General features: G+C 31.0%; 1 protein-coding gene across 1 annotated transcript; it reads right to left on the bottom strand.

Moving 5' to 3' along the window:
• Positions 1 to 23,018: 23,018 nt before the first annotated feature.
• On the bottom strand, positions 23,019 to 26,762 carry LOC147807117 (uncharacterized). The gene has a single exon (XM_087168772.1). The coding sequence runs from the start codon at positions 26,760 to 26,762 to the stop codon at positions 23,019 to 23,021; it is 3,744 nt and encodes a 1,247-aa protein (XP_087024898.1).
• Between the last annotated feature and the right edge of the window lie 938 nt (positions 26,763 to 27,700).

Below are 27,700 nucleotides of genomic sequence, written 5' to 3' on the forward strand. Positions count from 1 at the left end.
TTCCAAATCACCGAAGTAAATCATCGACGAAGTGAAAGAAAATTTTTTTAAAAAATACATTAAGTGCTTTATGCAAACTCTACACCATAATTATGCCTCCCTCTTTCTCAAAAAAATAAACACCACCGCAGACGAACTAGCGAGACGGTCACAGTTACCAACCAAGATAATCACCGGTAATCAGCTATCATTACTATACGAGTCCAGAAGAAAAGAAAACAAAAAAGGCATGGAAAAAAAATCATGTTCTCAAAAGTTTTAAACAAGAGTTGTGCACGAGAAGATTGGCAACGTCTGAGAGATATTAAAGATAGAGTGGAAGGTGGAGGAAAAAGCTCAATAACGCATTTAAAGCATCCAAGATAGAACAAAGAAAAAGAATTTTATTTTTTTTTCCTTTTTAATTCTTTAAGAAGTTTCAGCTAAAGAGAAATTGCTTTTTTTCTTTGATCTGCTCTTCCAATTTATATCCCCCCCCCCTCTTTTTTTGACCCTCTAGAGATGATGAAAGATGAAAGAAGGGATTTCTAAGGATAAAAAGAGTATCTTTTTTAGCGTAAATAAGCTTTTCTTTCTAAGAATGATATTTTTTTCTTTCTACAGTATACATTTGTCGATGCTTCTTTCAAAGTGAAGAAGAATTTCAACTATCAAATTGTATTTTAGCTGGAAAGAAATTGAAAAACCTTTTTAAAATTTTTTTTTTTTTACTATATTAATTTTTTTGTAATTTTTGGTCTTAATGTTTTTTAAACTCATTCTATTTTCCAACTTTTTATCAAATGAATGCATCATTTTACAATTTCTTTTCGTTGGAACATTACAGGAGTTCATTCAAAATAGCTCTTGCATATAAAATAAAATTCTTGACAAAGATATATTTGTTTTATCAGAGTGTCAGTAAAATATTAAATATTCGATTAAATGTTTGATATTTGGGGACTGAAAAATTATTAAAGAAGTAGAATAACAACTATATCAGTAAGACACTGTTTCCCAAAGTGTGGTACGCGTACCTCCAGGGGTACGGGAACAAATTAGCAGGGGTACGTGTTCTTTTACGAAATATCTTGCAGCAAACGAAAATTTCATAAAAATTTATTTAGAAACAAAGCTAGCCATGGAAATTTACGATTACGTATTTTTCTATTGGTGTTTTTTTGCATAGTTAACAGTTAATAATTAGTGATGTCAACAGACAGTTGTGATTTTTAACTTTCGTGCAATTTTTTTTATAGTAAAAGTTTGTAATAAATTCTACTTACTTTTATTATTTTTATAAAATATAATTCTTATCCCTAACATAGAATATGAATCACTGGTTAGTATCTACAAAACTTTGTACCAAAAAAGAAAAACATATTTTTAAAAAAATACATTCATTTTTTTATTCGTGGTACACAGCGCTACGAAAATTTAGAAAGGGTACACAAAAGTCATAAGTTTGGGAAACACTGCAGTAAGAGGTCGTATTGTTTGAACATAACTACTGTATTTCGAAATTTTTTAAAAAAAAGTTTAACTTCATCCGACCGTCTGAAAATATTTCCTTAATTAATTATATATATATATTGTGTTACAATTAAAATTGGGTCAATTAATTTTAAGGGCTCTTTCTATATCGGTACTTGTTCCGCCAACTACAATCGCCAAGTCTCCAAAGGGATTTCAAACTTGCAAATATTTTTTTTTAAAGGGGGGCAGAGGTTTGCCCGGGGGTATTTTCATGCAGGTAAGATACGAAAATTTTCTCAATTGTAATTTCCATCACGAAAAACGAGCCTAAGGTATGAGCCGAAGAAAATTAGAAATAAGAGCTTTAGAAAGTCTATTATGCTTGTTATCCCCATGGAGAAAAGAATTTTTTTTTTCTCCATGAGTACCCCCATCACCCCAATTCAGACCAACCTGGCTCTGAGTACTATAACATGATATATCTTGTTTTTAACCAACCGACTTTCGATCACGGTATAAAAAGTAGTTCTGATGATATTAAATTAATGTTTCATTTGCTGATATCGCTCGATCGGGAGAAAAGCAACCCCTATGTTATTCTATGGACTGTTCAGTCCTGCATAAAATCGACAATTTTCAAGATAATAACGTTCTGTTTTTTGGAAACGAAAGAAAATAAAAATACCTTTATTAATCCGTCGAGAATTAAATAAAAAAAATATTACTATTTTTTAAATTCAACAAACTCATTCCAACTTCAAGCAATTTTTATCCATCGTAGTTTTTCTCTCATCGAGTTTTTAATTCTTTCGATTGAACTCAACTGTCGAAGAGGTGGAGAAAGCGAGGGAAAAATCTAAATATTCCTTTATTCCTTTTTATTTAAATTTTATAAATTAATTAATGGTGGATATTTACTCTGCTCGGTGGTATCTTTCGAAGCATGTAAAATACAAGGCCGTCACCCAATCAAAGTTTGTGATACAAAGCGTGCCGTATTTTAGATTCTCTATTTTTTCTAACAAAATTATGCCAATACAATTCTGCAATCAGTAGTTCTCGATAGGTGGTTAAATAGTATAAAGCTGCCTGTTTTTAAATTTATGATAAATATCTTTGTTTATTTGCAATTATTAGCGTCATAAATATAGGTTTTCATCAGTTTAAAGTGTAATAAAATTAAATTTTAAAAAAATCTAAAAACTGTCAAGCGTGTAGTTTTAAATTACTTGCATTATTTTATTGCTTTAATGTTTTGAGGAAAATTTCATAGAAGTTCAAAAAATTATGAAGCGCCATTTTTCCTTATCTAATAAAGAAACTCCTTTTATTTTCTACATTTTTTTCTGAAAGGAACTGTACTGTCAAATACTACAATTATCATTTAAAATTTGCTAAATACAATAAAATATCAAGAAAACACAAATAAGAAATTTAACCTAAAATCCAAGATGGCGAGGGTAAAGGCCTCTTAAATGAACAAAGATTAGTAAAGTATAGTTTTTTCCAGAGTTCAATAAAAATCAGTTAAACATTTAATAGAAACCTATATTTATAGTTAAATACTTGCAGCAGGTAAAAAATTAATAGTTTATTAAGTCAACTGAAAAATAATATAACATATTCTTAAAATTCATTTCTTCCTAGATTTGGTCAAACATCCTTCTATTTTTATTTACTGCTTGGAAGTTGTAATTCTTACTAAATTTTCTCATTTCAAATCTTGCCCACGTTTTCAAACCATCACAATATTCTTTTGATGTGCGTTATTATTAAAGTTTTTTTCAATTTTCTTTAACACCTTTTAGTATGGTCTTGATAAAAAAATTTTTATACGCAATGATTTATTGACTGATGATATAGTAGAGAACATTATATTTAAATGTGAACATAACACGTGACGATTTTTAAAATTTTAATGCATATTATTAAACACATGCATTTTTTTTTTTTAAGCGATGCAGGCTTTTCTCATATAGACAGAGCCTGATTAATACAAATAATGTATTGAAAAATATCTCAGAGTTTTATATATTCAGCACTGGGAAAGAGCTGATTTTCATTGTAAAAATGCTGTTAGCAGAGTACTTAACATTTAAAACTCAACTTAAATTCGCATATTTGATTTGAAAAGCATTGCATTCCTTAGATTCCTTGATGAAAATTGACGTCTTACTTAAGGGACCCAAAATCCACTTAAATAGACAATTGTATGTAGTTCGAATTTTGGTTTGAACAAAAGAGATTAATTTTTTTTCATTCTCACTTGCTCCAAGGCCCTTCCCCACAAGACTGAACTCAGCTGCCGATGGGGCGGATTTTCTAAATATGTTGTTAATAAGATGAGAAATTCTAAAAATGCTTTTAATTAATCCTCTTTATTTAATTTTCACAAATGAACTTAGATGGATATTTACTCTCTTTGGCAGTTTGGCGGCCTTGTATCTTACATGTATCTTTTGATACATGTAAAATACAAGATCACAATTTGAGATATAAAGTGTGTGATATTTCAGTTTCCTTATAAATTTCCCAATACAATTCTGCAATCAGAAATTTTGGAAGGGCTTTTAATCAGTAGTATAAAGTTGCCTGTTTTTTAAATTTTCGATAAGTATCTTTATGCAATTATCGTTAAAATAATTTTTTTAGCGTCATCAAAGTCTGTTTTCATCAGTTTAAACTGTAATAAAATTACATTTTAAGAAATCTAAAAATTGAGAAACGTTTAGTTTTTAAATTATTTTCTCTAGGCAATAAATCGCATCATTTAATTACTTTTAAGTTCTAGAAATTATCAAGTGCCATTTTTCCAAATCTAAGAAAGCGCCCCCTCTATTTTCTACCTTTTTTTGAAACGTATTGTACTGTCTAATAATGTCATATAATCAAAAACTTATTAAGTACAGAAAAACATTTAAAAAACCGAAGTTAAAATCTTAGACGGCGGGCGTTGAGACTTCTCAACTTATCATTTTCGTCTAATTCAATTCATCATAAAATGTTCTTCTGCAACTTAGTGAGATTTTCAAATTTAACTTCTTTTTCTTTCCAAATTAGTTAAAATCGACAATAGATTTTCATTGGTTTACCCTCAATCGTTTTGATGTTCGATAAATTTCAAAATAATGGTGACTTATTCTATCCGTCACTATTTGATTTAACAGGTTGGTGGGCCTTTGGGAACCACACCGCTTACTTTTTGAAACGATTGTAAATTTTATAATTATGAAATTTGAATTTATATTTCTGACGAATTTACACTTTTGAAAAACGAGAAAGAAAGGAATGAGTCTGTCTATATAGAAGAACCTGCTGATAATGAACTAAATTATTCCATAAATATTTCCATATTGCTTGGAATCTTCACCTTAATCTACGAAAACAATATATGTCCTTAACATCCATCTTATACTATAAAAAATGGTTTTCAACCAACAATCATCTGCTATAGAATTAACACTTTCCTTTAGCTCGAGGCAAGGTGAAATTCACAGCCTAAGTTTCCCTAACTGCTCACAGGGCCTTAAAAATATTGCTGCAGAATAGAAATTCTTTAGACAATGCAACTTTAAAACAAATAAACGAAATTAATCCATTCAATACTAATTTATTTGTATGTAATTCTTAATTAGCCCTTAAGTCAAAGCTTTTTTCAAATTATTGAAATATCACTAACGGCAAAGCCATTTTGGTTTGTTTCAGTAATTCTTAGGCATTTGTAAAACGTAACTCAATATGCCATTAAGTTGGAAAAAACAACATAAGTGCTGCAGTGTTAGATTTCGAAAACAACAATTTTCTTTCCTTTGCTAGTAATATCGATGCTAAAATAGAATTTTCAGGTAATAGATAAAGAAGAAAAAATTGATTTGAAAAAAAAAATCTGGCAATATGTAGCTTATCATTCAAAAGTGCCAAATATATAAAAATCTCAATTGGGTATACTATAGCCTACGTCACAGGTTGTGTTATTCCTACTAAATTTAACCCATGAACGGCATTTTCTGCGAGCCTAACTTCAAGCCACAAATAAACAAACGAAGTGTTTGATCGTTTAAATAGCTGCTCGCCAGATTTTATTGCATTATAAAGAAAAGTAATTGATATTCGATTTTTGATTAATAATTGATTTATGTGGATAGTGGCATAGAATTTAGCATTGCGTCATGTTAAATTTTATTCCTACTAAGTGGAAGTAGTTGTGTTTTTTTTATATTATACCCAATTACGAATTTTTTGTCACTCATGCTTTTTATTGCACGGCGGAATATTAGACTCAAATTATCCTATCATAGACTAGTATTTTGATTTTCATATAAATATATATTTAATCAAGAATTTTAGATTCTTAATGCTTTTATGAAGAGTATGAAAAATTATTTTTAAGAAAATTGTGTTGTTTTATTTATTTATTTAATTTATTATTATTTTTTCAATGTTGACAGTAACCCATCTTAGGAGTTATTTTTTCCTTGTCAGACTTACATTTACTTGACTTTTTTAGTCCTGCCTTCAATGAATTTTCTTTTGAGGCGTAACTAAAGAAAAAAAGGAAGAGAAATGAAGTAACGCCAGCTCTGATCTTTGATGCCAGAAGGAAATTGAAGCGAACCTAATATCTTCCCAGAGGCTTGCTTTGCCTCTAATGCACCAAGACAAAGCTAGTTTGGCGAAATAACTCGTACGTACAGTTGAATTTCCTGTCAAGAAGACTTATTTTCTACCAGCAAAGAAAGCTGCAGTATCTCACGACTTCTAATGCACCAAGAAGTGCATGACGGGAAAACCATTATATCTACCGCTATAGTGGATAAAAGGAAAAGATGTGTGTGACACATAGATAGATTGAGACATCCTGTCGGATGTTTCGCAATATATCTACGCTAAAAACTACGCGAAATGAAGAAGAAATAGGAAAAATTCTATCGTATTCCACAACTGATTGATGGTTGAAAATGCAGACGATTCCTTTGAGGCTTTGTCACTAATGATGCTGAAGTGAAACTATCCATTTCATCTGTAATAAGATGAAAATAAAATTTAAAAAAATGAAAGAAATCTATTAGGATGAATTATTATTTTCATCATATTTGAGATGGCATACGAATAAAAAAGCAAGATAAAAGAAGTAAGAAAAAAGAAGCTGAGAGAAATTGGTACTTTTCGATTAACCGGCACAAGAAAATTCAACTGCTTTTTATTTTAATGTTTTTTTTTATATATATACTCAACTATTTTTTTATGTTTTTTTTATGCATAAACTCGACTATTTTTTTATTTAAGTTATTATTTTTATTTCATTTTTATGTTTTTAAAAAATAAATGATAAAAAAGTTGCCGGAGGTTGCATTTGTAGGTGACCCTTCTTTTGCGCCAGGAAAAAACTACCCAGAAAAGTACCGAATAATTAAAAAAAAAAAAATTCCTATTTGAATGTAAAAAGTTTACAGCTCTTTGACAAAAAAGTAGTTTTAAAAATCATGACAAACGTAGCCGAGTTGACTACGTTAGTATCACAAAAAGATGTATATAGTTTTCTCTGTAATGCATGAGCTTATTTGAAAACGACGCGTTTAATTTGTTCCAAGCATGGCAAAATGGCAACACACTCGCCCGAATGATCTACGCAACAATAAAAAAGCTTACTATTTGTTTCCTTGATGAAGTAATCGTTTTCTTTCATCTTTTTTAATTAGAAGTTCGCTGTAATGGTTTGGTTATTTGTCTTACCATCTTTATTAATTAATTTTTATTAAATGAAGCAAATACAATGAACTTTAAAACTATAAATCACAAAGAAGTATTATTCATTTATACTGCAAATGTAATCCTATAGAAGTAAAAATAGAAAAAGGATGACGGAGACAATATAATAAACCGTATAATGTCAACTACTCAAATCTGCAGTATCAACTTATCATATAATTCTAGTGTTACTAGAGTGCGCTGCGGTTCTTTGGGTTAGCAGAAACTTTAAAAAAAATTTCGTGATGACGTCATGGCGGATCGTCTATAAGTATTATCGTTCACGGTTGATGTTTAGATAATCCACCAAATTCACATTGCCACAATCATAAATATTTCTCACGAAATTGTGGTACCTAAATTTCATGCCCCAGTGGTCTACAACAAACTGCTGCAGGATGATTTTAATTTTTAATAGTGCTGTAAAGACACCACAATTTTCAAAACCCTAACACAAGAAGAAAAGAATTGTACCCAAACCATAGGCATAGCGTAAGGGGGGGGGGGGCACACTTTTTGTTTTTAGAAAACTGTTCGTCTATTTTAAGTTTTATTCATACATTTATATCTAAATACACATACATAAGAAAAATAAATATGCCTGTATGCATATAACTGAGAATAAACGAACTGCTTTATAAAAAGTAAAAAGTATTCCCCCAAACTTTTTGCTTCCATGTCATCGGAATGAAATATTAATTTTTTTAAATGACATTGAGAATTCGGTCTATGGCCTACTCGAATTTATTAGTATGCAATTTTTATTTTAACTTGCGCAACACAAATAATTTTTAAAAAATTAATGCAGCTTTTAAAATAAATAAGTAATACTATTCGCAAGACGAAATATTTCTACAATCCCCTTCAATTAGGTTTATTTCTGCATTTATAAATACATAATTCCGAAGAAATAACTAGCTTATCACTATATGACTTTTTTTAATGACATTGAGAACTTACGTAACACAAATAATTTTTAAAAAATTGATGTAACTTTTGAAATAAATAAGTAATACTATTCGCAAGACGAAATATTTCTACAATCCCCTTCAATTAGGTTTATTTCTGCATTTATAAATAATTCAGAAGAAATAACTAGCTTATCACTATATGATTTTTTTTAATGACATTGAGAACTTACGTAACACAAATAATTTTTAAAAAATTGATGTAACTTTTGAAATAAATAAGTAATACTATTCGCAAGACGAAATATTTCTACAATCCCCTTCAATTAGGTTTATTTCTGCATTTATAAATAATTCAGAAGAAATAACTAGCTTATCACTATATGACTTTTTTTAATGACATTGAGAACTTACGTAACACAAATAATTTTTAAAAAATTGATGTAACTTTTGAAATAAATAAGTAATACTATTCGCAAGACGAAATATTTCTACAATCCCCTTCAATTAGGTTTATTTCTGCATTTATAAATAATTCCGAAGAAATAACTAGCTTATCACTATATGACTTTTTTTAATGACATTGAGAACTTACGTAACACAAATAATTTTTAAAAAATTGATGTAACTTTTGAAATAAATAAGTAATACTATTCGCAAGACGAAACATTTCTACAATCCCCTTCAATTAGGTTTATTTCTGCATTTATAAATAATTCGGAAGAAATAACTAGCTTATCACTATATGACTTTTTTTTAATGACATTGAGAACTTACGTAACACAAATAATTTTTAAAAAATTTATGTAACTTTTGAAATAAATAAGTAATACTATTCGCAAGACGAAATATTTCTACAATCCCCTTCAATTAGGTTTATTTCTGCATTTATAAATAATTCCGAAGAAATAACTAGCTTATCACTATATGACTTTTTTTAATGACATTGAGAACTTACGTAACACAAATAATTTTTAAAAAATTGATGTAACTTTTGAAATAAATAAGTAATACTATTCGCAAGACGAAACATTTCTACAATCCCCTTCAATTAGGTTTATTTCTGCATTTATAAATAATTCAGAAGAAATAACTAGCTTATCACTATATGACTTTTTTTTAATGACATTGAGAACTTACGTAACACAAATAATTTTTAAAAAATTTATGTAACTTTTGAAATAAATAAGTAATACTATTCGCAAGACGAAACATTTCTACAATCCCCTTCAATTAGGTTTATTTCTGCATTTATAAATAATTCAGAAGAAATAACTAGCTTATCACTATATGACTTTTTTTTAATGACATTGAGAACTTACGTAACACAAATAATTTTTAAAAAATTTATGTAACTTTTGAAATAAATAAGTAATACTATTCGCAAGACGAAATATTTCTACAATCCCCTTCAATTAGGTTTATTTCTGCATTTATAAATAATTCAGAAGAAATAACTAGCTTATCACTATATGACTTTTTTTAATGACATTGAGAACTTACGTAACACAAATAATTTTTAAAAAATTTATGTAACTTTTGAAATAAATAAGTAATACTATTCGCGAGACGAAATATTTCTACAATCCCCTTCAATTAGGTTTATTTCTGCATTTATAAATAATTCCGAAGAAATAACTAGCTTATCACTATATGACTTTTTTTAATGACATTGAGAACTTACGTAACACAAATAATTTTTAAAAAATTGATGTAACTTTTGAAATAAATAAGTAATACTATTCGCGAGACGAAATATTTCTACAATCCCCTTCAATTAGGTTTATTTCTGCATTTATAAATAATTCCGAAGAAATAACTAGCTTATCACTATATGACTTTTTTTAATGACATTGAGAACTTACGTAACACAAATAATTTTTAAAAAATTGATGTAACTTTTGAAATAAATAAGTAATACTATTCGCGAGACGAAATATTTCTACAATCCCCTTCAATTAGGTTTATTTCTGCATTTATAAATAATTCCGAAGAAATAACTAGCTTATCACTATATGACTTTTTTTTAATGACATTGAGAACTTACGTAACACAAATAATTTTTAAAAAATTGATGTAACTTTTGAAATAAATAAGTAATACTATTCGCAAGACGAAATATTTCTACAATCCCCTTCAATTAGGTTTATTTCTGCATTTATAAATAATTCAGAAGAAATAACTAGCTTATCACTATATGAATTTTTTTAATGACATTGAGAACTTACGTAACACAAATAATTTTTAAAAAATTGATGCAACTTTTAAAATAAGTAAGTAATGCGATTCGCAAGACGAAATATTTCAACAATCCCCCTCAATTAGGTTTATTTCTGCATTTATAAATAATTCCGAAGAAATAACTAGCTTATCACAATGTACCATCTTCATTAGAATTTCCCAAACAAACGTCTCAACGCCTGAAACTTATTTTGTGGAAAATAATTATTTCAAATGTTACCACACCGTGAAATAAATAACATTAAATTGAGAAAATGCCCTTACTATCAATATCATCTGCCTCAATCGAATTAAAATGTCGTTTAAGGGGAGTGAAAAATGTATGCATGATTGATTATTGAATGAAATCGGAATCTCATTTGCTGAAGATGAAATTTCGTAAGAAAAGTTATTTGGTTGTTAAATAATTGCGGAGGAGAATAAAGATATGTAAATTACTTTGCAATACCTACCGAATTTCATTCAAGGCGTTGCAGAATTTATGCTAGTTTTATGGAACAGATATTTAAATGGCGTCCGGAAGTACAAAATGGCGCAAATTAATTCAGAAAATTATCATTAAGCCAGCCGAGTTGTTTTGAAAGTAACTTAACGGTAATTAGTTTAGAGTAAATTCTTTTTAAAGAAATTCGGAATTTTATGATTTTAAAACTTATTTTCGTAAGTTTTATTAGTTTTTATGTAATTTTTTTTGTTTCTTTTTTATTATATTTCCTTTTTTTTCACTTTGGTAGGTAAAATCAGGGCCCGACTTAGCCTGATTGGGGCCCGGGGCAAAAACTTCTTTCGGGGCCCCTCTCTGCATCACTACTTCAGCAATGAAGAACCGAACTATATGGAGGTATTTAAATTTTTCACCTCATTATAGATATATCAAGAAAATTGATTAGAACCTAAAATAGCTATTAAGCCTTCCCCCTCCAATCGACAGACAAAATATCGTTCTGTTCATTTTATTGATTTTCTGACAATTCTATGCTCATCATGCGAAGGCAGTTTCCGAAATGCTGTTTTCTGATTGTTAACTTTGTCAAGTCGTGAAAAATTTATATCCTTGCTGTCATTAGGGCGGAATTCAGCTATATTATGACAGCTATATTATGTCAGCTTTTGCATTATGACAGCTCAATTAAGCCAATCAGAAGCCCGTATTTTTGTAAACATATCACATTTTGGGATATGTAAAAATGCAGGTTTTCAATGGCCAAATTTGTTCATCGTAATTGCGAAAATTTAGCTGAATTCCACGCTAGAAAACCATAGATTTACAAAGTATAGATTTTTTGTGCTAATACGATAGATTAATGAAGAAGCCAACATAAAACTAACGAATTTTACACTGTAATGATATTTTGTTTAAAAAAAAAAGTTCAATAATGAAGGAAACGTAAAATAAGCTTTCTATTCGATTTGGGGGCCCCTCTGATGTGGGGGCCCAGGGCAACTGCCCCGTTTGCCCCTGCCTTAGTCAGGTTCTGGGTATCATTTCTAAACTCGTCAGCCCTCAATCCTTGAAATGAAATTTTGTTTATAGCAAGTTTGTTTCCTTATATTATAAATAAAAGTAACCGACTTTTATTCAATTTTTATGCAAATTCATATTACATTCGCAGTCGCTGACGTAAAATATCCTCAGTGGTAGACGAATCATGGGTTAGAGTCCCCTTACCGTTTGGCAAAGGGACTCTAACCACGAGAACATCAGTTGTTTTTCTAAAATACTTTTTTTTTTAACATTTCGTAATTTTTTATGTTCATTTTAAAAAAATCGTCTTAATTAAGAGAATTTATTATTTTTATTAAATGGAATATGATAAAAAATTTAGCGGAATGAAAAATCGAATGAGAAAAAATTTCATAAATAATGGAATGAGTAATAAAAACAAAATTTTGGAATAAATTAAAAATGCACTTTTTCATTGTTATATTTTGACTAGGGGAAAAAAAGTTTTTTACGAAGTTCTCTTTTATTTTAAAATAAATTTGAAAGTTATACTAAATTTTTAAAGAAAAAAAAAAAGAAAGGGAATAAATAATATCTAAAACATCAATGTCATCCTTTTTTTTTACATAAATGTATAAAAGAGGAGTATATTATAAATTTAAAAATGTAGTTATAATAATAACTTTTTAAAAACTTCAAAAAGTTCAATCCATATATTCTGAGGATAGTTTTAATTTTTGTGCATTTATTTTTGAATAATGGCAAAACTTACAACAAAAAAAGAGGAAAAAAAAACAGTTAAGATTCTCTGTCTAGTTCTAGTCGTGCACTATAGTGTGCGACTTTGTTGCTATTAAATTTTTATAAATACATAACACAATTTCAATGTGGGATACTTTTTAAAAAAAAATTGTATTAATGCTATTGAAACAATTAAATGACACATTTTAATAAACTATACAAACTTTTTTAATTTAAAAAAAAAAAAAAAAAAATTCATCAAAATCGGTTTGCACCTATTGAATTTATGGCAAATTCGCACTTCACTTAATAATAAGTTAACACTAATGCCAGAAAACAAGGTTTTGCTTTTAAGATAAGGCTAGCATTTCATTAATATTCATTCACTCGTTCAGACGCATGTAAAGTTTATTTTATAAGAATGAACCTGCAAATTCAATTTAAATATTGAGTAGTTGTCATTGCGAGCATTTCTACCACATCTGGGCTCATATAATTCATCCTGGCTTTATCCATCCAACAAAAAGAGAAACTTTACATTATTCGAGGCCTCTCCCTCATCCCTGGATCGATAGGCTTGATCCCTTTTCGAATACAAGCTGTCTGCCCGAATTCTTCCTCCACCGGATGAGATAAAAAAAAGAGAAAGAAATATTTTGTGTACTCGTAGTGCTTGCTGTCATGTCATGTTTCCTCCTATCTTCTATTCCTTTTTTTTTATTTCCTTACTTTCTTCTTCTTTTCAAAGTAAACACGCTGTCATAAGGATAAGTTTTCCCCTTTAGCCTATCCTATCCTAGATAGTTTATTTACATAGGTTCTCGTGCATATTAAATAAATTCGCTAAGTCTTGTGCCTCGATAGTACTTGTGATGGAAGGAGAAAGTGGATATAAAAAAAAAAGAGAGAACTAAATGTAATTTTCTCTAGCAAGCGATCAATAACCATAAACTTCTGCGACATCTGGCGGTGGATTTTGTTTCTGCCTTCTCTTTGATGTGTTGTAGTTGCAGAGAAAAGAACAAAATCTTACATGTTATAGAACCAAAGAACGCTACGCATTGCATAATCATTAGTCAAAGTGCTTTTAAAAGCAGGCTTTGACTAATTAATCATGTAAGTCAATTTTGAGCGAATATGTACGCAAGCTTTCACCATGATGACCTAATGTCAAAAAGGCTGTTTTCATTTTTTATTTTTAAGAGACCGTTGGAACAGAAAAAACGATTGAGAAGAAAAATATTATAACCGTTATAATTATAATGAATTTATTTTTAAGTATAACAACCGTCAGTCATTGATGAAAATTTTTTTCTTTCCTATTTCAAGTCGTTATTTATTTATTTTTCGCAATTGCATTAAAGCATAAATATTTACATAAAATGCGTCGCTTGATTGTTCAGAGTGTATCGTGTCTAACAGCCTTAATATATAGTTTTAGATTTTTTTTTAAAAATGAAGCAAAAGTAGTTTGAGCATGAAGGATCAAATTTAATGTTTAAGCGAGAAAGAGCCAAGTATTCTATCGAATCACTAAAACATCAAAACCAGTTTGTTGTCTGACAAAAAATAGAGGTATGTATTACTAACAATCGCCTTTATCCAGTCCCTCTTAACTCCCATCAAACAGATTTTGATATTGTAGACACTGGGCCCATGTCCAGGAGATCGTGGGTTCGATACCTATGACTGATGCATGTGAAATCTGTCGAGTCGCAAAATCCTCCATGTTCCCATAACAAATCATACCTCTTGGATTGATGTTCTAGGAGTTTCCTTGTCTTCTGGATAGGTTCAAAATTACAAGGCTGCGGAGTTGAACATAAGTAGTCGTAACCCCAGAAACTAGGTCGGCTGTTCAACGGCGGATATAAAATATAAAATCAACGATTACATCAATACGACCAATTTGTAATCAGCCTTTGATCTATTCTCTTCTTATTCGTATACTGATACTGATTCGTATCGATGATTCTGATTCGTATCGTACTGATTCTGATTCGTACTGATACTGATTCGTACATACTGATTCGTATCGATCAGAGACATTTTTTTTTAAAAATGAGGTTGAATTACTTTAATTACAGAGAAAATAGGCTTATTTTTTGGAAATTAAATTTTTTCAGCAAGGCAATGGATTAATCAAAATTCTGAAGAGAAAAATTCCTTTATTGTGTAACTGGTGTGAACTTTTAAAAATAATTCTTTTGAAGTGATAAAAAATTTTTGTACAGCTTTTATTTTCAATGTTGAATTTCTTTTTGCAGGGTGTGCGGCCGAATCAGCAGCATATGCAATTTTTAAGTTAAACTTTTTGTGCAACCTTTTTTTTTTTTTGTAAGATATGTATGCAAACAGCTACAGATGTATGAGTTTTTATGTACCGTTTTTGTAAAGCAAGATTGAAAAAAAAAATCTAAAATTGCTAATAAAAGGTTCATAACCAGAAAAATTAGCAATAAAATTGAATAATCTCTCGTAATTCTTGTAAAAATTGCAATTTTGAATCGACAGTTTAACATTTGAAGTCAATCAGTGAAGATTTGTTTGAATTATAAATTCGGACAGCAAGAAAAATGTATTTTCGAGAAAAGAAAAAAACTTTAAATTTTTAGGACTCAAGTAATGGACTTAAGTGGCGAAATTCAAATACTTAGATATTTCTCCCGCTTTTATAACTTTGGGTTAAGTACATTACTAAATTTTAAGGTATTAAGCATTTGATGATAGATATTTACTCGATGGCAATATGTTTCGATGCATGCAAAATGCATGGCCATCACAAAATCGCAAATTGCGATATAACGCGTACGATATTTTAGAATCTCTATTAATTTTTTCTGGCAAAAATTATGTTAATACAATGTTGCATTCAATAGTTTTTGATAAGTAGACAAAAAGCACAAAGTTGATTGTTTTTAGATTTTTGATAAGTATCTTTGTTTATATGCAATTAACGTAAAAAAATATATTTTAGCGTCATCCAAATCGGATTCCATCAGTTCAAACTGTAAGTAAAATTAGATTTTAAAAATTCTAAAAACTGAGAAACGTGTAGTTTTAAATTATTTACACAAAAATACAAATCGCATAATTTTATTGCTTTGAAGCTTTGAGAAAAAAAATATTCGAAGTTCTAAATACTATCAAGCGCCATGCCACCTAATCTATTAAAGCTATCCTTTTCTTTTATTTTCTACCTTTTTTTAAAGGTATTGTGCTGTCTACTAATATTATATCACCGAAAGTTTGTTAAGAACAAAAAGGACTAAGAAAACGCAAATTAAAAATTTAGCCTATTATTTAAGAGGAGAACTCAGTTAAAGACTGATAACCGTAAGAGGAGAAAACAAAAATGTTCTATCGTTTGGGTGAAACAAATCTGAAGCATCAAACGATGAATAAACTTCACAAAAGCCTCTCCCTTTTGAAAACGAAATATCGCTGCAGGAACGCAGCTGCATCATGTTAGATTATACGGTTTTCTGAACGAAATTAACCTCGGTTGGTTATTTAATTGGCGTCTTTTCAACTACGAGATTGCCTTCCTCATTATGATGGTCTTCTTTTATCTCATTGTTAATGGTCTTGCGGGGATATCTCATCGTACAGATCGTTAAAATTACAAATGGCAACTAAAATAATATGCTACAGAGAGTTTCCAGCTGCGAACGAATAGATAAGTCTTAATGTATGTAGTCTACTCGAAGGAAATATTTAGATAGTGAAATTGGTTATAAAAACAATTTCAGAAGTCTTAGATACGTATAATTAGTTTCTGACCTTGGTATTTGAGTTTTATTATACGATTTGCAATTTGTTTTCCTTCCTGGAATAAGTTTCGTAATTCTTATTTGCTACTTAACTAGTTACTACTAAAAAGTAGAGAAAAAAAAACATTAAAATCATTAGCGATATGCAAAACCAGTTTTTTTTTCGTTTGAGAAAATACGATAAATTAAAATAATATCAACTGATATTTTTTCTTTTTTATGTGTGATATTCTGAAGCATGCGTTTGAAAATTATTTACAACTTCATAAGAAAATGGAGGTCATTAAACACGAATTTAATTGATGGTCTTAGATTTTCTTTAATTTCAGAAAATTTACTGGTTTGTTGATTTTATTATACTTTAAAAATTAATTATTTAGTAAAAAGAAGGAAGGATCCACCGTCATGTGAAATGATGCTTTTTGCGAATAATATGCTTTTTTCATAACTGCTGTAAGTACTCATAACTACTGCCAGCGCCCTCGCTGTTTATTCTGAAAATGGCGCAAAACGTCAATATAAAAAAAGCAACAGTCTTGAAAAAATAAAAATCGTTTGCGGTCTAAATTTTTAATATTTAAAAACTTACTCCAATGCCGTATGATATGAGCTTATAAAAATTTGCAAAAATCGAATATATTTTGATCTATATGTGAAAAAATGTCGCCAAACTGACATTTTTTAAAAAAGCTTAATAACTTGTAGAATATTTAAATTATGTCCGTTCTAATTCTTTACGGAAAGATGGTACAGATTATTTAAAATTATAACATTGCTGCAAGTGCAAGGAACTTAAACTGCGTCTTTTTTTTCTTTTTTTTTTACTTGGCGAAAGAGCTTTAAGAAACCATTTTACAAGGAAAAAATTATGTTATTTTCAAACTATCACTTGGAATCTTCTTCATTCAAGTGTTCAATTAACTGCTAACCGTTTCGAAAATAAAACTGCTATATAAAGCAGAAACAGCATTTATTAACTCTAACTGAATTTAAGCAAGACATCAAGTTTAAGAAGAGTGCTTTTATTTATTCATTTTAATTAAAATTTTAACATGCTCTGGGAGGAGCATTTTATTGCAAAATTATCTGCTCTACAAGTAAAGCAGTTCTAAATTATACATTCTCAGCATTTGGGTATTTGAGTAATTCTAGAACTGCAACCCAGGAGAAAAAGAAGAGAAAATATAATAAAAAAAAGAAAGAGGGGAGAGGGCTCACAGCATTTGGTCCCAAGAATCGTGAGGAATGTTCTTTGAAGAGGGGGGGGGGAAAGGGATATAAATTTTTGCCCAGCGTCATGTTTATTTCCCTGCACGCACTGTGGCTATGCTTGCCGCAATAAACTGGTTCCCCGGGTGATACCTAAAACCACATTCCTCTCCGAACTATCCTCTTGTGAAAGAACGAACAGTTCTGAAAGAAAGTTAAGTAAAAAATTCTGCAAGAAATTTTGCTATTTTCCTCAAGTTTTATTTCGCATCCACTTGCAAACGACTATTTTTTTCGATTCTAGAGATTTACGTCTCGAATGGGAGAAGGGGATTTTTTACGACCATTGTTGCTTTATGCGCCTGTAAATAAATTCCATTTGTTATAAATTTCTGCGCTTTCCGTTATTTCAGACGATATTTCGAGAAGAGAATCCGAATTTTTTATGCAGTTTCTCAAAGTGATACTGGAAATGGGATAAAGAAATGGCGACGTTCTGTTCACTTTTTTTTTTTTTTTTTTTTTTTTTTTTTGCTTTAAAAAGAATTTAGTTCGGATATAGAGTTTAACAACTTCAAAAAAGTATTCCAAAATTGCTTCAATAATTCGAAATAAATACTAAATATAATTCTAAATAATTCAAGAAAAATAAAATAATTTTTATTTTAAATAGCTTTAAAAAAACAGTGTTCTTTTAATAAAATAAACTTTATAATATGTCCTGAAGTCACTTTACATAAGAGTTTATGTAAAGACCTTCCAAAATAATAACTTATATAAGTATCCGTCTCTTAATGGAAAATCAAAAATTATAATAGAATTTTATTTTTGGCTAGCAGTTGTCTCAATTGTTAGATCGCATTTATAGAATACTTTTTTTCCATCACTTTTTACTCAAATCGCAAATACCTTAAATTGTGAAAATTGACTCGTAGTTAAATGATACAAATTATTGTCCAATTAATTTAACACAGCTTAGCAACAGTGTGATAGCGGAAGTTCTCCCTCTTTAGGCACTTTTTGCACGTAATTGCGAAGCACTTAGAACAGGTGGACGGAAAAAAAAGCATCTTGTTAGCAATTACCTATACGAATTTAGCAACCAATTCAATTCGGGTCATTGAGCCAAATTTTAATTTAATTAAATTTGTATTGTGACGAAATTAGATATTTTATAAAAATTAATAAATATATGAAGATTAGTTAAAATTTTACGGAAAGAAACTTTCTCTCTTCATTACCATTCAACAAAAATAATAGTGCGTGGAGTCCCTCCGCGCGGAAGAAGCTAAACTTCGTAACCTGCGACGTTAATTGTAGAAGAATCAGCAGTCGTAGAAGGATCACTAGTTCTATTCAACGACTCTTTTTCCTGCTCCGCTCGCTTCCGTGCTCTGTAATAACGGTAATATTGCGCATTTTTCCCTCGTGGACCTCTTGAACCAGTGGAAGTGCTTGTGGTTCCCTCATCGTCTCGCCATGGAAAATGTATTTGTATTAATAATGTATGTGAATGTGTCATAATGTAATTTCAAAAGAGAAAACCTAACAATCAATTGATATTCACAAGAGACGTACCTTTACATAACCTTAAATTCGTCGCATTGTCCGTTTGACTTTTATGATTTTTAACTTTTATGACTTTTATTATTTTTATGCTAGTGAGAACCAAAACAATATGGAAATGAATGAGGGAAAACTGGATCCTACCACGTGATTTCCCGGCCAATAAAAATGTAGCGTTAAACGTTTAACGCAACCTTGTTGGAAGTCGCATAAGAAGTATAGCTTCAATAAATTAGATCTTTTAATCAGTTCTAAAATTGCTTTAAATTTCGATAATTACGCTTATTATATTCTTATATTATAATAACAACAATATACAAATAATAACTAGTTATTTTTTAAAATTGTATGTGATAAATAATTTATTATTTTTGTTAATATTTTTAACTTATCAAAGGATTAAACTCTTGAGAGATTATTGCTAATTGCTTTAGAGTTGATTCATTATTTAATACTATTATATCATCATCGTCAGCATTGGCACGACAGCCCTTTGTGAGCCTGGGCCTTCCTCAGAAGCTTTTCCCATTCTGCCCTTCTCCCAGCAATTGGCCTTAAATATACATAAAATATTAAAAATTTTATTCACTCAACTATTATATCATCATCGTCAGCATTGGCACGACAGTCCTTTGTGAGCCTGGGCCTTCCTCAGAAGCTTTTCCCATTCTGCCCTTCTCCCAGCAATTGGTCTTAAATATACATAATAAATTAAAAATTTTATTCATTCAACTTCAAATTTAATTTTGTACATTGATTGATTGTTTTAATGAATATCTAATTACGTTTGAAAAATTAATTAAATTACCTTGTTCAACGGCTGGAATATAATTGGCTTAAAATTTGTACAATACATAATTGATGCGCTTTTTTCCCCGGGATTCCAGAAAGCAATACTGATTACTGCCGGGGAAACTGGGCCCATGTGCAAGCGGTCGTAGGTTCGATCAAAGCCGCTGAAGGCTCTCCGTGTAGTAAATGGTGACTTATGCACTTTAAATATGTCGGGTCGCAAAGTCCTCCATGTTCCCATAACAAATCAATACCTCTGGGGGTACTAATCCAGGAGTTTCCTTGTCTTCTGGATTGGGTTCAAAATTACAAGGCTACGGGATGAATATTAGAAGTCGTAAGACCAAAATTGGGTTCGCTTTTCAACGACGGTTGTAAAATAAAATAAAAACCAACTTATCAGGCAGGCGGGTACTAATTTATAAAATATTCTGCACTATATTATAATTCAGTAAACTTGCATCACTTAATATAATATAATACTTAATGTATTCTTCTTGTTCACATAACAATATAGAATATTAATTCTTAAAAATCATAGTTAATACCATAGTACAGTAAAAAGATAATATTTCGAAAAACTTTCAAAAGAAAAAGAAAGAAAAAAAAAAGAAAAGAAAAAAACACTGATAGATATAAATTTAAATAAAAAAATAATAATTTAAGCAAACATGTTTCAGCAACCAATTACTGAATAACGGCAAAGTAATCTCTTTTTAATTATTTTATTTTTATTAAAAACATGCATGGAAATCATTTATTTAAACACAAAACTAGTTGTTTTTAGCAAAACCGTTCTTTGTATTAATACTTTAAGTTTGATAAAACTGCAAACCTTAGTTCCTTTTTTAAAGTTGAAAAGAATTATTTAAAGTTAATTTTTATAATAGAAAGTCTAGGCGAATAAAAATAAAATAAAAAAGTAAAATAGTGTTTGTAACTTGGAGTAACAATAATAATAATAACGATGAGTAAAAATAGAATAATGTCACTCGAGCCTAAACATAAATAACATTTTACGTAATTTAAATTATTTTCCTCCTCTTTCAAAGTAAACATTCATTATTTTTCGAAATTTAAAAGCAGCTTTCATTCATTTTATAAAACAGGAGCTATTAGTTTTATGATTTAAAAAATATTTTTTAAATTTAAAAACTGAAATAAAAATATATTCTTTCTCTAAGAAAGAGTAAACGAACTTATGATAATAATGAATATTTTCGAGAAAGAAAATAAAGCTTAACTCGTGTGTTCGTTGGAAACTTAATAATTTAAAAGACTTATATTTTATTTTTATTTTTCTTTCTTTATTTTTATTATTATTATTATTATTTTTTTTACTTTCCTTCGGGAATTTCTATTTCGTTTTAATTTTAACATTTCAAACTTTGCGTTGAGATTTTTTTTCTTCTTTTCTTTTTTTTAAAAAGAATTTATGAATAAAAAGACTAGTATGAAGCAAAATCAAATCAAATAATAATCGGTATTAAAGTAGGTTGCTGAAAGTAAGAGACATGATTTTTAATTTCTTGTTTGATTAATTTAAAATATTTTATTTTATTTTATAACCGCCGTTGAACAGCCGACCCAATTTTTGGGTTTACGACTAATAATGTTCAACGCCGTAGCCTTGTAATTTTGAACCAATCCAGAAGACAAGGAAACTCCCGGATCAGTACCCCCCAGAGGTATTGATTTGTTATGGGAACATGGAGGACTTTGAGACTCGACAGATTTAACGTACATCAGTCTCCATTTACTACACGGGGAGTCTTCGACCGGCGGGGACCGAACCCACGAACTCTTGGACATGGGGCCGGCACCCCACCGACCAGGCTATCCCAGCCTAGTAGCGACAATTTATCAGAATTATTGTTGCACCGCACCTGTGGACCTGCTACAAGAGGAGTATTAGTTGATTATATAGTTGATTATGGCAGTAAATGGAAAGCATTTGTCATAATTGGATGTTAATCTGTCGTTACATTGGTTAGATAATGGGTTTGGTGTTTACCAATATCTTCTAGTGGTTCCATCATGGTGTTGTTCATCGCTTGTAAACTATTGAGTTTGAAAAATTAGTATCATGAGAAACAAACTTTCCTAATTTGGCTTACTGCCTTAGAACAAGATTAGAATCTTATGTTAGCGCTTAATTTAAAATATTGAAAAGAGCTGAAAAAAAAGGAAAAATTTTGCTATAAAAACTATTTTGAGTTCTATCATATATTTTATAACAGCCATTAAATATAAATTTAATTGAATGAATTAATTGTAATAAATTATATCTAAAGATGATGAAGTCAGTTACATTAAATAAAACATCAATTGATTCGTATTATCCGCCATGAATATGTGTACTATTTAGAATCCTTTTCAAAAGTGAGAAGTTTGTAACATACGCTCATTAAGTGTTACCAAATAATATTTAATTTAATTTTATTTTATTTTATAACCGTCGTTCAACAGCCGACCCAATTTCATGGGTTTACGACTACTTACGCTCAACTCCGTAGCCTTGTAATTTAGAACCATTCCAGAAGACAAGGAAACTCCTGGATCAGTACCCCCAGAGGTATTGATTTGTTGTGGGAACATGGAGGACTTTGAGACTCGACAGATTTATTTAACGTACATCAGTCACCATTTACTACACGGGGAGTCTTCGGCCGGCGAGGATCGAACCCACGACCTCTTGGATATGTGTTTGGCCGATAGCTTGCGGGTGTATAAAAATCAAACTTGGACAACGTGGACTGTAAATAATTTATTTTGCGGGTGCGCTGGTAGCGCTGCGGGAATGCAAAAACCGAGCGTGTATGCTCTTTGGTTGTTTTACATTAACTGGCTCGCGGCTGATAACAATGACGCCAAGAAGCCAACGGGCGTAGCAACATACCGGCTTCAACATACCGGGCCACCTTGAAACATAGTTTCAAAATTTGCACATAAATTGACAAAAAACAGAATTAAACTATACACATCTAATAAAAAGATAATTATAAAAAACTAATGCAACATACATAAAATTAAAATATATATAATTATAAACAGATGTATAGATTCCTTGGTATAAACCGGATAACTATAACACAAAACAAAAAGAAAAGTAAAAGTCTAAAATAAAATAAAGAAAGTTAATCAGTCAATAGGTAAAACTGACAGTTTGTGAATGGGTCTTTTATAAGTTCCAGTCTCAGTTTTGACACCGACCACTCTTACCTTAGCATCAGCACTAGGAAAAACTTCTTGTATACGCCCTAATTTCCACTTCAAAGGTGGAATATTGTCCTCTTTAATGAGAACTAAATCGTTAATTTTCAAATTAGGCTGTTCTCGCAACCATTTGGGGCGCTGCTGTAAGCTGGAAATATACTCGTTAACCCATCTTTTCCAAAAATTCTGGAAAAGTTTTTGAGTCAACTGCCAACGTTTTAATGGGGATATGTTTTCGCTTAGAAGGTTCTCTTCTGGTATAGAGGAAAGAGCGGTTCCCACAAGGAAATGTCCTGGGGTAAGTGCTGAAAGCTCAGCGGGATCGTCCGATACTGGACACAAAGGACGAGAGTTCAAGCAGGATTCAATTTGTGCAGTAAGAGTTAAAAACTCTTCAAGGGTCAATTTATGATCACCTATTGTTCTTTTCAAATGCGATTTTGCGGATTTCACAGCAGCTTCCCAAATTCCTCCAAAGTGAGGTGCTGAAGGTGGGTTAAAGTGCCATTTAATTTGCTCATCGGCAAAATACTGATGGATGGATTCTTCTTTTTGAAGAGATTTAACTACTCGATTAATTTCCTTATTTGCAGCAACAAAATTTGAACCACAGTCTGAAAATAATTCATTTGGTTTTCCTCTTCGCGCAACAAATCTTTTTAGAGCTGCAATAAATGATTCAGCGGTTAAATTTCCAACAACTTCGATGTGCACCGCCTTTGTCGCGAAACACACAAATATACAAATGTACATTTTAACTGATCTAACTCCACGTCCAGATCGCGGTTTCACAAAAAATGGACCTGCATAATCCAGACCAGTCTTGGAAAATACTCTAGAAGGCGTTACTCTTGAAGGTGGTAATTGAGCCATTATCTGTGTCGCGGTTTTTTCTTTTAATCGAAAGCATTTTATGCATTTCCAGATTTGCTTTTTTATAACTGATCTAGCATTTACTATCCAAAATTCTTTGCGAATAACTGATAATAGTAAAAGTGCTCCAGCATGCAAGAAGGATTCATGATAATGAATTATAATTAGATTAGTTAAGTGATGTTTTTTCGGTAGGAGAATAGGATGTTTTCTTTCATTCGATAATTGTGTATTTTCTAACCTACCGCCAACACGGATAAGGCCCTCTTCATCCAAAAACGGATTCAAGGAGAGGATCTTACTACTCGAAGAAATTGGTTTGCTATTTTTTAGCTGGTGATATTCGTTTGGAAATTCTTGTTTTTGTACTATTTTGATCAAAACGTTTCTAGCTAGTTTTATCTCATTACTAGTCAAATAACCATTTATGCGATTGTTCGGAGATTTACAGTTCACTATGAAGCGGAGACACCAAGCTATAATTCTTTTTAACTTAACGTACGCTGAAACATTGTAAATGATCGGAAAGTCAATAGGAGTTGTTTCAATCAAGCACGATGTCTTTTTGCGTTCTTCTTTGAGAGCGTCTGTTGAGAGAGGGATTTCCTCCAAATGCGATATTTCACCACTTTTCATCCAAGACGGACCCGACCACCACAAGTCTGATGAGGAAAGTTCTTGAGGATCCAAGCCACGGGAAATGAGATCTGCGGGATTGTTATGAGTAGAAATATGTCTCCACTGGTAGTTCTCAGTCAAGGTTTGGATCTTGGAGACTCGGTTTCCAACAAAGGTTTTAAGCTGGTGGGCTGGCGTTTTAATCCATGCAAGTGCGATGGTCGAGTCTGTATGCAAAATGACTTCGTCAATGTCCATTTTAAGAGAATTATAAACCTTTCTTATAAGTTGAGAAAGAAGTAAGCAAGCTGATAGTTCTAAACGTGGTATAGAAATGACTTTTATGGGTGCAACACGAGATTTGCTCGCAATAAGACGGCAAGTGCTAGATTCAGCTAGGCCTGGGCAGTACATGTAAACCACAGCTCCATACGCTAATTCCGAGGCATCAGCGTAACCCATTAAAACAGTTTTTGTAAAAAAGTCAGTTAAAATGTATCTATTAATGCGAATAGTTTCTATATGTTGCATAGATGATGCAAAATTAAGCCACTGACCTGCGATTTGTGGTGGAAGGGGATCGTCCCACGACAGTTTATGTACCCACAATTTTTGGAGAAATATCTTTGCTTTCGTGATGACAGGTTGCAAAAGGCCTAATGGGTCATACAGTCTTGCTATAAAACTCAGCACTTCACGCTTAGTGAATTTGGTGGTCATTTCTGGGATGGATACTTTAAACGTAAATTGATCTTCAATTGAATTCCACCTTACACCCAAAGTTTTGACACTCGTATCAACTTCTGATGCAAAATCATGCTCTGCTGGGTCACCTACAGGTAAACTGTTCCTTAACTCCCTTGAATTAGAGTTCCACTTATGAAGAGACATTCCACAAGTTGATAGAATATCGTTCAGCTGTTGTTGCACTTTCTGAGCACCTTCTAAACTTTGAGCACCTGAAACGATATCGTCCATATAAATATCTTCCAAAAGAACTAATGATGCCAGTGGAAATTGTAATTCATCTTTAGCCAACTGCTTGAGAGTTCTGATTGCGAGAAATGGAGCGCAAGCAGTTCCGTAAGTGACTGTCTTGAGTCTGAATGTTACCGGTTTTGCGTACTCTGAATCTTTCCACACAATTCTTAGAAGATCAAGCTGCGATGGATCTATTTTGATTTGTCGAAACATCTTTTGGATGTCTGCCGTGAAAGCATATTTATGTTTACGAAATCGAGTCATGATTTCGAAAATGTCCTCGACCACGTCCCCCTTCAAAATGACATCATTCAAGCTCACACCCGTTGAGGTACTTGATGAAGCGTTGAACACAACACGTAACTTAGTGGTTGCCTTCTCTGGACGATAAACACCGTGATGTGGGAGGTAATAGGTAATTTGATTACCGGAATTGCTTTCATTATCATCATATTTTTCCATATGATTCATGTCTAAGTACTCCTGCATAAATGATTTGTATAAATCTTGCATTTCTTGATTTCTGGATAATCTTTTCCATAGTTGATTCAGACGTCGCACAGCTAAGTCCTTGGACTCTCCTAAACGCTCAACGTCCTTAACTGGCATCTCTACGATGAATCGTCCATGCTCATCTCTGCGATAAGTATTCTGAAAATGTGATTCACAGTACTTTTCTTCTTCACTCTGAATTTTTATTTTATAGTCTATATCCTCTATTTTCCAGAATTTTTCTAAGCAGTCTTCGACTTCTGTTTGAGTGGTTATGAAACCGCAGTGAATTTCTGGAGTGCGGGTATTTATTGCTCCAGTTGCAATGTATCCAAAAACAGTATTGCGAAACACCAAATCACTGTTTGCAACGCGGATATCTCCAGCCTTGATAATTTCGAAAAATACCTCCGCGCCTAAAAGCATATCTATTCTTCCAGTTACCGCGAAATTAGGATCTGCTAATTGTTGCGGAATTTCTAACTTATCTACTTTGAAGGATGTAACAGGAAGAAAATCGGTAATTTTGGATACCACTAAAAAATCAAGAGTTTTCAAAAAAGAACTATTACCATTACAAATTGTAGCTTGTATTTTTGATCTTATTGTAGTTTCGTTTCCGCCCAAACTCGAAACCCGATAATTTATTTTTTCTTGAGGTACATCTAATTTATTAGCGAAATTAGCTGTACAAATATTCGACATGCTGCCTGAATCTAATATCGCCCTACATTGCATATAAGATCCATTTAAAGGATTTAAAACCCAAATTAAAACAGTCGGAAGAAGCCCTGTTTTATTTTTCGAATCAATGCAAGATAAAGAAGCAGAAACAATTTCATTATTTTGTTGATGAATATTAAATACCGCTGCTTCGGGATTGAGATCATGACCCTGAGAAGAAGAAGCCAAAACCGCAGAATTGTTTATAGTTTCGCGTTCTTTATGGAGTAGTGTATTATGCTTTGAGTGGCATATGTAGCATAAATGTTTCGATTTGCAATTCAATAACTTGTGTTGACTGCTTAGGCAATTTAAACACAATTTATGTTTTGATACCAATTCACTTCTCTGATGACTATTCAATTTCAAAAAAGAATCGCACTTAAAGATAGGATGATTCATTTTACACAAAATGCATGATTGAGTTACATTTTTATTGATTAGAAATGTTTTCGTTTTAGGATTTCTCTCTTGATTTAACTTAAATCTTAAAGGAGTGGTTTTGCTAACATTTTCTAATATTTGAGCTCGTTTTTCCAAAAATGAAAATAAATCATCTAATTTAGGAACATCGTTTGAGCTAATATTTAATTCATACTGCCTTCGAGTTTCCCTATCCAATTTTTGAAGTACTATATTTAAAACAAAAATATCAGAAAGATCATTGCGATTATACTCCAAAATTTTTAATGCTCTTATATTTTTCTTTACACAATCAATTAAATTACGTAAGTCTTTAACCGACTCATGCGTTAATTTTTCAATATCTAGTATTGATTTAACGTGAGATTCTACTATTAACCTTTTGTTTTCGTATCTTTCTTCTAAAGCTGTATATAATGAAGTGAATGTATCATCTAATGTAATAAGATTTTTAGCTTCTCCGATTAAAGCTGAATTTAAATAGTGTAGTTTTTGTG

This window comes from Parasteatoda tepidariorum, chromosome 7, assembly GCF_982258835.1.
Source record: "Parasteatoda tepidariorum strain Cologne lab strain chromosome 7, Ptep-v5.0, whole genome shotgun sequence".
NCBI lineage: Eukaryota > Metazoa > Arthropoda > Arachnida > Araneae > Theridiidae > Parasteatoda > Parasteatoda tepidariorum.